Source organism: Myotis daubentonii, chromosome 7 (genome assembly GCF_963259705.1).
Source record: "Myotis daubentonii chromosome 7, mMyoDau2.1, whole genome shotgun sequence".
Classification (NCBI taxonomy): domain Eukaryota; kingdom Metazoa; phylum Chordata; class Mammalia; order Chiroptera; family Vespertilionidae; genus Myotis; species Myotis daubentonii.
This window is the reverse complement of record NC_081846.1, coordinates 72,957,119-72,971,362: the sequence shown is the minus strand read 5'-3', so window position 1 is coordinate 72,971,362 and position 14,244 is coordinate 72,957,119. Positions and strand designations below refer to the sequence as shown.

Genomic DNA, 14,244 nt, shown 5'->3' with positions numbered 1-14,244 from the left:
TTAAGATAAAATCATATAAAAATAAATGACACATTTAAAAAACAATGTCGAATTGAATAATAAGAAAACAGAGCAAATCCTGACATTTTCATATTTGTTATGACAAACAAAAAATTTTGTATTACTTATATCTTGATTTTGGTAATTTAAAGTCTGGTGATAACAAAATTAAAGTTATTTAAGTTACTGGGGTTAAGACATTGAAATAATGAAGGTAGTTTAAAAAATACTTTCTTTTGAGAGTGACAAGAAAGAAAATTCACCAATATAGACAATTGTATAAAATATTATACTTACAGTCTAGTTGTTTATAGCGATGAGATATTAAAACACCTTTTGTTTTACCAACATCTAAAGCTAGGTACTCTACTGAACCATGGCCAAATTTTTGTACTCGAAATACACCGTTTTTAGGTCCTGCTCCATATATATAATCTTCAAAGACATCAATCCTATGTGGATGTAGCAAGCCTAGAATTTTTAAAAGGTAGAGTTATAAAAGTTGCAATGTGAATTCTCAGGCTTAAGAAAACTAAGTTTATCCAAAATCTTATAGAAAATCATATTATTCTTGTTTAGAAAAACTCTTTCAGAACTAAACTATTTTAAACATTACCTGTAAGGTTATTAGAATTAATTTATTTGCCTTAGGGATATGTGTGATACTAAATATGTCACTCAGAACATAACAAACATTTTCATCATCATTTTTATCATCGTCACCACCACAAAGCATTTGCTTAGAGCTTATATGCAGTGTAATTTTCCCTGCCTTACAATTTGCTGTCAAAAGAAAAGCCTTATAGGCCAATGTTATCTTTTGCAAAAAACAGGCCCTTCATACAATTCTCAAATTGTGTTCTGGATCAAAATAGGTTACCTGAGTTACAAATTTATCAAGCAATACTGAGTTGATTCTTGCCATTTGCAACAGCATGGATGGAACTGGAGAGAATTATGCTAAGTTAAATAAGCCAGTCAGAGAAAGATAAATATCACATGATCTCACTCATTTGTGGAATATAATGAACAACATAAACTGATGAACAAAAACAGATCCAGAGACAGAGAAGCATCAATCAGACCGTCAAACCTCAGAGGGAAGGTAGAGGAGGGTGGGGGTAAGGGGGAGAGATTAACCAAAGGACTTGTATGCATGCATATAAGCCCAACCAATGGACACAGACACCAGGGGGGATAAGGGCATGGGTGGGGGGTGGAGGAACAATGGGGGATTAAGGACACATATGTTATACCTTAATCAATAAAGAAAAAACTATATATAATAAATTTAAAAAATAAAGAGTAAAATCCAAAAACAATTTTGATGTTACTATTGTCTGTTTTGGAAAAAAATAAGTAAAAAAAATAAATAAACAAACAAAAACAAAGAAGCTGGCAAATGGTAATTACACATTTGACTTTTTGGCTAAAAATAATAGAGACCTTCATTTTTCTCATGTTAAGAAATGACTTATTTAATTGCAAAAAGAATAATTAGTAAAACATTTGGTGCTGAAATTTAAAGCAAGTAAAGTAGGTTTACAGTTATTTCTATGAAAAATAATACAATAGTTAACAAATAATAAAAGAATAAACTATGTTCTGTATATTTATAGCTATAAACCTACTTTTGCCCACCCTATATTTCACCTATTACCTAGAGTTTGTAGAACATAAAATGTGTTTGAAACACATATTTTTTCAATGTTCTTTGAAATATCAAAATGCACACTTAAGCTGAAACATTTCTTATTTCAGAAATGTAGAACTATATTTGTCCATCCATGATCACCATACAAAAACACATACTTGGGAGAAGGCATGATAAAAGTTCAATTTAATTATTTTTCTTTCAACAACTCTGCTTTTTTTTTAAAAAAAAGGAGCAAAACTGTGTTCATTAAATAAAATATGTACATATAAAAATGTCAAGTATATTATGAACAATCTGTGGTAAGTAAAGGGAGAGGTTGTGGTAGGAAAACAAAAAGAAATTAGATTCATAAAAAGAAGTGAAGCTGCCAGGCACAGGAGTCAGAAAGTGACAGAGAGAAAAATAGGAGTCAGGCACAGAGGTGGAGACGAAACGGGTGCCGCACAGGAAGTGCACAAGTAGGTACTGAGGTCACTAGGGGTGGAGGTAGGTTGTAATTTTTACACACTACTTTTGCCTTACATAAAAGTATAGCTATAAACTACATATAATAATAATAATTTTATCATCATATTTTGTTATTTGTAGTAACTTCTTTTCTGCTTGTTATCACTGCAATTTGAAATAAAAATTAGTTTTCACAGATGCTAATCTTTACTACTTGAAATGTTCTGCCTAGAATGAGATATCCACAGCAGCAACTAAATTATTATTTTCTGAATCTAGGTAGTGATGGACCATTTTTGTCCTAGAGTCAAGAAGTTTTTGTGGTTTGGCATCTTTGTTACTCTAGTAGGGATGAAACTTATAATCAATAGTAAGAGCTACAAGTTGAAAGAAGAAAGAATTTGAGGAAATCCAAAATAGAAAGCTCTCATACTTATATTTACATTCCATTATTTAATTCTCTCAAAATAATTACAAGAAATCATGAAAGCACTTGGCAAACCTTGTCTGCTGCTGACGGAGACCACGGAGTCGGAGCCGTCATACAGCACGCTGCCAATGAGGGAGAGCTCCAGGTCAGCCCAGTATATCCGTTCACTGAAATGATCCACAGCCAGCCCTGCAAACCAACACGCACAGGCAAATAACAAACACATTCATATTATTTAACTTACGTTTTTGCTTCTTCTTTTTTTTAAATATATTTTATTGATTTTTCACAGAGAGGAAGGGAGAGAGATAGAAAGTTAGAAACATCGATGAGAGAGAAACATCGATCAGCTGCCTCCTGCACATCTCCCGCTGGGGATGTGCCCGCAACCCAGGTACATGCCCTTGACCGGAATCGAACCTGGGACCTTTCAGTCCGCAGGCCGACGCTCTATCCACTGAGCCAAACTGGTTTCGGCACGTTTTTGCTTCTTAATGTATAATTATTATTGATGTTTCTCTGCAAACATCACAGAAATTACATATGCATAGATTACATGGAATTTATTTAATAAGCTGGAGCAAAAATCTTATTTCACATAGGAAAACCTACCCTAAGTATCCTTCCTTTCCACACTTAACTGATTATTTGTTAGGGTTAATTTTTAAAAATATTTTTTATTGACTTCAGAGAGGAAGGGAGAGGGAGAGAGAGATAGAAACATCAATGATGAGAGAAAATCATTGATCGGCTGCCTCCTGCACGCCCTACACTGGGGATCAAGCCTGAAACCCCGGCATATGCCCTGACCGGGAACCAAAGAGTGACCTCCCGGTTCATAGGGCGATGCTCAGCCACTGAGTCATGCTAGCTGGACTGTTATGGCTATTTTCTAAAGGGCTTTTCCATAATATTTAGTTTTTATCTTGCATATATCATAATTTAAATAGCTTATCCAACTTTAAAAATAATTCAATATAATTAGTTATATTTTGAATCTCTTGTGGTAAATTTCTCAGTACATAAAAGTTTTATGGGCTTAATTTAAGATATTTTCACCCATTTGGAGCTGGCCTACAGTGGTGTGAGACATCTGTGTGTATGCAGATATTTAAATAGACTAAAGGTTGATGCTTAAGTGGAGAAGGTTGTGCTTAAATTTTTCTCTTTAATCATGACTTTACTCTGAGATGACTTGTCTTCAGTTTTATCATCAGTATCTGTTAGTGAATAACAATGCACTAAAATAATATGTGGTAAAAAAATGCTTTTCTATTCATTTAATTTAATTTTTTCAATTTTATAATGTCATTAAAGCCAGCCATTATCTTGCAAAAATATCATCAACACAAAGAATATCTTAAGTAATGTTCCTTCAATACAGAAGAGAAAGATCTATAACACCTGCATTCTATAGTAAATTTTCACTGCTGTAGGTATTTAATTTTTGTGATACAACTAGTCTTTAGATATGAGGAAGGGCATACTCTGACAGTACGGTGCAAGCAAAATACCTTTGGCAGATGAATGTTAAAGAGCTTTTCCAATCAGAATATTCAATAAGCAATCGAGGTATACCTCAGTGGCAGGGCAACTAAATGAAAGTATTTTTGAATTTGTGCTAATTGTATTCCTGTGTAGATGACTCAACATTTAACAATCAGAGTAAATAAAAAATCATGGTGAACATCATTTGGGAATAATTCTTCAATTAAGTAGGTAGGTTGAGCCCAAATGTAATCAAACTAAACATAAATATTGTTCCTGAAGCAGGACATAAGAATGGTGCATGTCCAATCAACCTCTAGAAATAACTTCATAATTAAAACAATGAAGTTACTAGTGGTCCACTTTCTACTAGTTTCATTTTTTAAAAGAGGTCTTACAACCATATCAAAGATTAAAATGGTAGGTATTCATCTCTTCATTCATTCAACACATAATTATTTTTTAAGCACACTAATTACAGGTAAGGTAAATATTATCAACACATTTCATTAAAGACTAGAGGCCTGGTGCATGGCATTTGTGCACTGGGGAGGGGGGGTCCTCTCAGCCTGGCCTGTGCCCTCTCAGAGTCCAGGAACCCTCAAGGGATGTCCGCCTGCCCGCTTAAAGTCAGACATCCCCAGGACATATGCTGGGGAGCATGATCTCAAATACTTTTCATTAGCATTTCTTAAAAGGAACTACCAATCATCATCAATCCCCACTGCTATCTCTAGTCCATCCCGCAAGCCTTGTTGGAGTTTTCACCACAGATAATAATTCTGATAAAATTTCACCTCCTTTAAGCTTGTTTCCAAGTTACATCCAAACTCTTTAGCATGTTGATGCAATGCCTTTCACAATGTCATCATCATAATCTCTCCAGCTTTATCTTCATGTGTTCCAGTCACACTGGATCACTTTTCATCTCCTAAGCAAACCAAGTTCATTAGAACATCATGACCTTAATGAAATTAAGGCACTGGGTTTTTTCTTTTCTTAATTTATTACTTTCTTTTTTGTTTTAATATATTTTTATTGCTATCAGAGAGGAAGGGAGAGGGAGAGAGAGAGAAAAAAAAAGTCAGACATCCCCTGAGGGGTTCTTAGTGCTGCCAGGGAGGTGGGAGAGGCTCCTGCCACCGCCGCTGAGCTCTCCAGCCATGAGCCGGCTGCTGTGGGAGTGCACTGACCACCAGGGGGCAGCTCCTGCATTGAGCGTCTGCCCCTGGTGGTCAGTGCGTGTCATAGCAACCGGTTGTTTCACCGTTCAGTCGATTTGCATATTAGAGTTTTATTATATAGGATAAGAAAATCGATGTTCAAAAGTTTTTGCAGTTTGCTCCATTTAACTCCCATATAAATGGAAGGCTGTGCTCTCTCTACTATTTCATATTTCCTATGTAAGGCCCTAATGCTATGTCCAATTGTATGTATCATCTTCCTATTGAAACTGTTCCTTTAGTTGTGATGACATTGGCTCCTATTGCTCACACACCTTTGCAGAGCTTACTCTTGATCTTTCACTCTCCAAATACAAGCATCTCACAAAATTCTACCCTAAGGAGTCTGTTTGTTTTCCCCTTCTTTGTCCATCTTAACAACTTTAAGTATCAGTTTCCTGTTGGTAATTCTCCAAACTAAATTTCTACTTCTGCTTTGATCTCCAGAACTAAAATTTTCAGTTACTTGTGAGATGTCTCCTTCTGATTGACTCAGCTAGGGTTGCATCCACACCTGCACCATTTTCCTGTGGCTGAGTGGCAGCATCACACAATCTGGGCTCAAATGCCACTCTAGTGACTTAAAAATGTTATACTGCAAACTAAGCCCCTATTCTTGACCTTCTTACTACTTTACTTTCATTCTTTTCTTCATAGCACTAAATACCTCATAATTTACTTTACAATTTACTGTAAATATTATATTTTTACTCTTGGCATCTCAGCCCTTGCCATCTACTAGAATGCAAGCACTGGGAGGACAGGGAATGACAACTGTGTATTCACTCCTGTATTCTAAGTGACTAGAATTATGCCTGACATAGGTTAGGCATACAATAACTATTAGTTGAAATCCTATATAATAAAGAGGTAATATGCAAATTAAACCTCACGCCATCACAAGATGGCTGCGCCCACAGCAGAGGTGAGGTTCCCGTAACACAAGATGGCTGCGCCCACAGCGGAGGCAGGGTTCCCATAATGAGCCATAGCTAGTGATCAGCAGGGACCTGAGGCTGTGTGGCACCGGGCCAGGGCAGGAGACCTGGGGCCATACCCCCTGCCTAGCAGGACTTGACAAGGGACCTCAAGGCATGCTCACTGCCCTGTCCTGGACCAGGGGACCTGAGGCTGCACCCCCCGCCCAGCGGGGCTTGACAGGGGACCTCAAGGGGGGTTTCCCACCCCGGCCCAGACCAGGGGACCTTAGGCTGCATTCCCTGCCCAGTGGGGCTTGACGGGGCACCTGAGGCCACCCCCCACACCCAGTGGGGCTTGATGGGGGACCTCAAGGCATTTCCCCCCCAGCCTTAACCAGGGGACCTCTGTCCACACCCACTGCCCAGGGGGCTTAACGGGGGACATCTGGCCGTGCCGCTTGTCTGATGGGGTTTGACAGGGGACCTCAGGCCATGCCCCCCACCCCAGCACCAGGCCAGGGGCCCTGAGGCTGTGCCCCCCACCTGGCAGGATTGACGGGGGCCCTGAGGCTGTGCCCCCCTCCCGGCACCGAGCTGGGGGACCTGAGGCTGCGCCCCCCCACCGGGCGGGGCTTGACAGCGGTGGGACTGGCTGGGTCTGGGTCTCGCACGATTTCGAGGTGTGCGCGAGTGGGCGGGTACTTGACTCTGGGTCCTATGGTGCGCCCCAGACTCTGACCAGAGGAAGATTTTCATATACATTTTATTAATTTTCTTTCATCTCTGACACTTCTATTATAGAGAAAGGGCAAATAGCAATATTAAAATATTTCCTCTAATTAATTCCCTTTTAATATGCATAAATTTCATGCACCAGGCCACTAGTAGTAAATAAAAGGCTTCTAAGAGTCTACTCCTGTATGTGGGGCAGAGTTTCAGAGCAGAGTTGCTAAGAAGAAAACTTATATATGCCCACGAGAAAAGGAGTAGAGAGCCTTGCACCAACTACCTTCTTGGTATGGCCTTATGGATGTCTGAACAGGTCTTGTTACCTGCTTAACCTGAGTCAATGGTACTTTTCATGGTCTCTAAGACCCTGCATGGACTGGCCCCTATGCACCTCCCTAAGCCTTATCTCATGCCACTTTCCAATTTGTTCATTATGCTCTTTGGTTTTCTTTCAATTCCATTTTCTACCGCAGGACTGTCTGACCTGTCCTTTACTTTGTGTTGTGACAACATTTTACACCCACCTTTTTACATCATCTAACAATTATTCTTAACAATCAACTAGCCTCAAAAAGCCTCTCCTCCCCACTATAATCACAGGGACACCTCTGCAGCACCCCACTCTTCTCTATAAGAGCCATTTACCACATGTGCATGTGTGCGCTCACACACACATTTTTGGTTTTTGTTTAGAGTCACCCCTTTTAGACTATAATGTCCAGGCGTGCAGGGATCCATATTTCAGATAACTAGCAGTGCCTGCCATAAAGTGAGCGACAATATTTTTTGAATGAAAGGAGAGATGAATGAAGATACTTGTATGAATAACTCTAACTTATTGGAGATAGTTCCTATCCCTCTATTCTCATATGCATTCAATAAATTCTACTTTGTCTCCTACATATATCCTCTTGTGTGTATTCACTGTTACTGTCCTAGTTGTGCTATTCTCCACTCTCAGTGAGACAGTTCAATGGACTGTTAACTGGTCTTTTCATTTCTGTATCTATTCATTCCACTGGCACAGTGCTACCACCGCAACATACCCTACGTTATTCACATCACACTTCAAATCAGAACTGTACAGAGGTTCATTATTGACTAAAGAAATCATGTCTAAACACCTTAGCAGTTAAAGTCCTCTATTCTCAGCTTATGTCCTCTATTCTCACCTTCCAGGTGCACCCAGGTTCCTACCATTATGAAACATGCCACGTGTTCCACATTGTAGCCCCTGGTTCAGAGTGCTATGCCATTTAACACAATCAGCAATATTTTAAGTTAATTATTATTACCCCTTGGTTTGTTAATGATGAAATAAAACTCTGAAGATTATAAGTTCATTTCTGAGATCTCATAGCTAATAAGTGATCCCCCAGAATTAAATAAACAAATAGACGTATCTGACTCCAAAGAAAACCTTTATAAACACTACACCACGATGGATTATCTGCCCACTTTTTGAATGTCTATCCATTCTTTAAACACTCTTTCAAGAGATACCGTTCACATATTTTTGTTTGTTTGTTTGTTTTGCTTTTTGTTTATTGATCACTGAAGATAATCTATCTTGATTCTGAACGTCCATAATCATGCCAGTTATGTAACAATTCTAATATTTTGCCCAAACTGTAGTTACTTCTGTTCATGCCTCAGTTTTGTTTCTTTTCAAATGTAAATTCCTCACGAAGAGGGACTGTGCCAAGTGCATCATTAATTTCCCCATAGTGTTGAGCAGAATGGTTAGCACATGGAAGATGGTCAATACATGCACCTTCATTTAGCCCACTGTAGGAGACACTGGGACCCAGCTCAAATTTCCATGACTAGGCAGCTACCCATCTCCCAGTTGCTGCTTTAGCAGCTAAGGACTAACTGCTAGGGAGCTGTGCTCTGCTGCCTGCAGCAGCCTGCTTTGGGAAGTTAGGGCCCATAGGCCAAGCAATGACTCTGGGAAATATGAAAAGGTGACCCCTTCCTTGCCTGTCATGGAATTTATGCTCAAAGCACATGCCCTGTGGCTCAAGCTGAGACTAGACTTTACCCGACGCACAGTCTTTGTGGGCTCTTTCCCTTTCTCCATCCTTTACAGGTTTCTCCTGAATTACACTCCCTTCATAAGTAACCTTTGCAAGAATTCCTGTCTCAGGCTCCCTTCAAAGCACCCACCTACATGCCCTTCTATAAACTGCTGCCGCATCATTCCTTAAAATGAAAATATTACATATACTGTGAGTATGTAAATGTTAACATCAGATAACTTCTGAAGTAATTTTGCAACCTGTTTATAAGTCTAAAATGAGTGAAAAATAATAAGTTAAGAAAAAAGTAAAAGGTCTATACATGAAGAAAATGGTATTTGAGCAGATATGACACTCTCCTCCTTAGTATACTCTCCAATGGCTCCCCTTAGAGCTAGAACAGAATCCAGGGCTTATCTGTGTGTCCCAGGATAGATGATCTGCCTCTGGCCACATGGCAACTCTCATCTCTACCACTTTCATATGCTTCTAGGCATACGAACATATTTGCTACTCTTTGACACATGCTAAGTTCATTCCTAACTCAGAACTTGCTGTTCCCCCTGCTTAGAACGCTCTCTCCTCACATACACATGTAACTTGCCCTTATGATTTATTGTGATATTTTCAAATATTATCTTTCTAGAGATATCTTCTCTAACTAAAATGGTATTTCCATAACTACCCATCCTTAGTATGTTTTTTCTATATAGCACTTATAACTATCTGACACGAAGCATAATATCTATTCTCTTCTCTACAGGAAGGTATGTTTCATGGGAATCAGACTTTTTTCACAAGGGTAGGATCTTATTACTTTAGCATCTGGAACAATTTCCGGCACCAGGTGGGTGTTCAATTAGCACTTGTTAAATCACTGAATGGAGACACACTTACATAAATGAACTAAATCCCAAAGACTGCTCATTCCCGTAAAGAGTAAAAACAATCTAGTTGGAGGAAAAGGCATAAGGCACATTAAAAGTTAATAAGAACCTAAGTGTCAAATATAAAATTTCAACTACAAAAGCTATTACAAAGCATAACTGTTAAATAACATGTGCTATAGAAAGTGTATTCTATCCTTTTGATGGGAATGTAGTAGGCAGGTGTAGGTGACACAAAATCCCCTAGACTCCAGCAGTCTGAAATGTTTTATTGAGGAAGAAGGGCTTAAGTTAGGCCTTACAAGATGGGTAAGGTATAGCTAATATACAGAAGTTGGAAGGGAAGTCTAGGTGGAAGGCTGGGATAAAAATGGAGTGAGAGAAAGAACAAGGAGGGGCACACACACACACACACACACACACACAAGGCTGAACTCCTTAGCAGTCCTGGGGGTACGGAGTTTGTGGAGTGGTAATGTAGATGACATGGTAGTGTAGATGACATGGTAGTGTAGACAACATGGTAGTGTAGACGACATGGTAGTGTCGATGACATGGTAGTGTCAATGACATGGTAGTGTAGACGACATGGTAGTGTCGACGACATGGTAGTGTCGACGACATGGTAGTGTCGACGACATGGTTGTGTCGACGACATGGTAGTGTAGACGACATGGTAGTGTCGACGACATGGTAGTGTCGATGACATGGTAGTGTAGACGACATGGTAGTGTAGACGACATGGTAGTGTAGACGGCATGGTAGTGTAGACGACATGGTAGTGTCGATGACATGGTAGTGTAGACGACATGGTAGTGTAGACGACATGGTAGTGTCGATGACATGGTAGTGTAGATGACATGGTAGTGTCGACGACATGGTAGTGTAGACGGCATGGTAGTGTAGACGACATGGTAGTGTAGACGACATGGTAGTGTCGATGACATGGTAGTGTAGACGACATGGTAGTGTCGACGACATGGTAGTGTCGACGACATGGTAGTGTCGATGACATGGTAGTGTCAGTGACAAGGTAGTATAGACGACATGGTAGTGTAGACGACATGGTAGTGTCGATGACATGGTAGTGTAGATGACATGGTAATGTAGACGACATGGTAGTGTAGAGGACATGGTAGTGTCGACGACATGGTAGTGTAGACGACATGGTAGTGTAGACGACATGGTAGTGTCGATGACATGGTAGTGTAGACGACATGGTAGTGTAGACGACATGGTAGTGTAGACGACATGGTAGTGTCGATGACATGGTAGTGTCAATGACATGGTAGTGTCAGTGACATGGTAGTGTCAGTGACATGGTAGAGTAGACAATGTAACTAGAAGACAGGTTAAAGCCAGATCAGATTGAAAGCTGAGAATAAAAAAGCAAGGCATCATCAAACTTGTCTTTCACTAATATCTGTTTTCCTAGTTCTTTGTCCATTTAGTTTCTCATTTTCTAGTAATACTACCATCTACCATAACATCATTAACATTTACAGTATATGTAAAAATATCCTGATACATTGCTATAAACTGTAAAAATTTCATTCATCTGAAATCTTACTAATGGCCTTAAAACTTAAGGCAATTTTCAAATAATATCCCTATAATATCACTGGCAGTATGATAAGAACCTGACTTTTAGATGGAAAAATACAACATGAAATGTTAATGACTTTCATAATGTCATACTATAAATTATTTTATTTGCTTGTAAAAATGATTATATTGCCAACAAAACTAAAGAATTGTAACACTAATATGCTTAGATTCTGATACAATTTTAGACTGTGTCAGAAATACATCATACCTGTGGGTCTCTGTAAATTCTTTTGTACTAAAATTCTTCTCAGAGTGCCATCCATGGCTGCTTCTTCTATATGGGAATGGTCCCCAACAACAGTCCAATACATCATCCTGAAAACATTAGTCAAGTTGGTCAGCCTGGTGATGTGCTGTTATAACCCAATTCTACTGTAAAACATAGTGTTTCTTCAGATCATGAGCATCAGAAACACCCCAGAGACCCTGAAAAAAGCAGATTTCTGGACCCAACTCTAAAGCTACAAAAAAGAAACCTTCCAGAAATCAAACTTTTAAATGGTCTAACTATGCTCTAAAATTTGAAAGGCATGCTTAATAATGTGCACTACTGTTTATTACTTGATATTAAAAGTTCGATTTTGAAAAATTCATGAACATTTTAGAAGAAAAGTATTTTAATACTTAAAACTATCCTCTTGTTGAGAAGGAATATTCATTTTATTATTGATGCTGCATCAATATGCTTCATTTTTTAAAGTACTTTCTCAGAAGGATATCATTCTCTATTTAGAAGACACCACACAGCCTAATTTTGCTAAGTAAATAACATTTGATTCTTTTTACTCAGCATCCAATGATCCACTTTATGGGCGATCAGGATTTTTACCTAAGATTTCCCTACTTACTTTTTGGTCATTGCTTATAAATGAAAAAGAAAAAGAGTAAAGAATGAAAAAATTCCAAAAGAAATTAAATGTTATGTTAAATTGTTTAGATTTGTTTATACATAATATGTCTTCATCTTTTATTATCACAAATAGCAAAAACACGAAAATACTCTACATTTAATACATTTTATATTATATTATATTCATAGCAGTGCTATTTACAATAGCTAAGATCTGAAAATAGCCCAAGTGCCCATCTGTAGATGAATGTATAAAAAAGCCGTGGTACATTTGCACAATGGAATACTATACATTCTAGACAGTGCATTCTAGAATGATCAGTCCAATAAAAAAGGACCTTTTACTATTTGAAAGAACATTGAGGGACCTGGAGAGTATTATGCTAAGCGAAGTAAGCCAGTCAAAGAAAGACAAATACCACATGATTTCACTTATATGTGGAATCTAATGAACAGAATAAACTGCCAAACAAGAGAGACCCAGAGACATGGGAACATGGGACGACAGATGATTCTCATAGGGAAGTGGGGGGTGGGCGGGAAGAGATTAACCAAAGAACTTATATGCATATATGCATAGTCCATGGACATAGACAATAGTGCAGTGAAGGCCTGTGGAGGGCAGGGAAGTGGGGAGAAGAGGATAAATGGGGGAAAAGGGAAAAATCTGTAATACTTTCAACAATAAACAAAAATAAAACACACACACAAAAGCATTGTATTTAATGTTATAAAAATTCAGTATTAGATTCACTATAGTGGTTATGTGTTTATCACATTAGTTTCATTATTCTGAAATGCAACATAAAATACACACACAGAGAATATATATTTTTTCAACCTTTCAGGAAAAAATAAATGTTTGCTCCTAAATTTGATGTAAAAATAACATGAGTGTGCTTTTGTACAAGAAAAAGAGAGGGATTTTCAGAAGCCTTGTGAACCTATTATCTTTGAACACATTACAGAAACAAACATACAGAGCACAAGCTGAACAATCTCTAAAAAGGATGCTCATATCATGAAATATAAATAACCAAGTCATTAGCTTACCTTCTCTTAGGATTTACAGCAATAGCATAGGGTTCTCCAGCCATATTTGTTAAAAGTCTGGTGCAGTTGGGGCCATTCAGCTGCCCCACGTTGATAGAATACCTCAGACTGGTCCAGTGGGTGGTATAGTAACTAAACCAGTGCATTCTAGAATGATCAGTCCAATAAATATTTCCTGCTACCCAGTCAACTGCAATGTCTCTGGGCCTTTTAAATTCAGGACACTACAAGAAGACAAAATGACAAAGAAAAATTGTATATTCAAAAAACAACTTGGTAAATTTTTCTGTTATACATTGGTGTGTAAAAATCCTATCTAATAAAAGGGCAATATGCATATTAACCATCATCACACAGATGGCAGCACCCATAGCCACAAAATGGTGGCACCCAGTCCTCTCAGCCCCGTTGGAGTCCCCCAGTCCCGGTGGGTGGGGGTGGCAGCTGCTGAGAGTGGGCAGCGTGAGCGGCCTGACAGAATGTTTGCTTTGTCGCCGTGGTGATGAGGCAAGCGTTCCACCCCAGCCATGGAGGGCCTCTGGACAGAGGGCACAGAGCAGCTGGAGTCAGGGGCAGGGAACGCTTGCGTTGTTGCCCCAGCGATGAGGCAAGCATTCCATGCCCACCTGCGAATGGGCCTCTGGGCTGCGGAGGGCTTCTAGGCAGTGGGCGTGGATTGGCCAGGCCCCGCAGAGAGCTACTGTTGCACGGATTCATGTTCAGGGCTACTAGTTATATTATAAAGGTCCAGTCAGTATTAGACCATATTCTGATATGGTCTAATAGATTAGCTTATGCAAATGCACATAAATAGAATCATACACCACTATTCATAACTTTTTTTTAACTCAATATCATGTTTGTGAAATTCATCCATATTATTTTGTTGCCAGCTATTAATACTTTTTAAATTTATTTTTTATGAATATAG

General features: G+C 38.8%; 1 protein-coding gene across 1 annotated transcript in view; it reads right to left on the bottom strand.

Moving 5' to 3' along the window:
• Positions 1–14,244, bottom strand: part of LRP1B (LDL receptor related protein 1B) — a 924,684-nt gene that overhangs the window by 86,238 nt on the left and 824,202 nt on the right. The window contains exons 74-77 of the mRNA XM_059704885.1: positions 13,314–13,537; positions 11,619–11,725; positions 2,607–2,723; positions 298–471 (exon numbers count right to left, since the gene is read on the bottom strand). Coding sequence (XP_059560868.1) covers positions 298–471; positions 2,607–2,723; positions 11,619–11,725; positions 13,314–13,537 — 622 coding nt within the window. The remainder of the gene's footprint in view (positions 1–297; positions 472–2,606; positions 2,724–11,618; positions 11,726–13,313; positions 13,538–14,244) is intronic.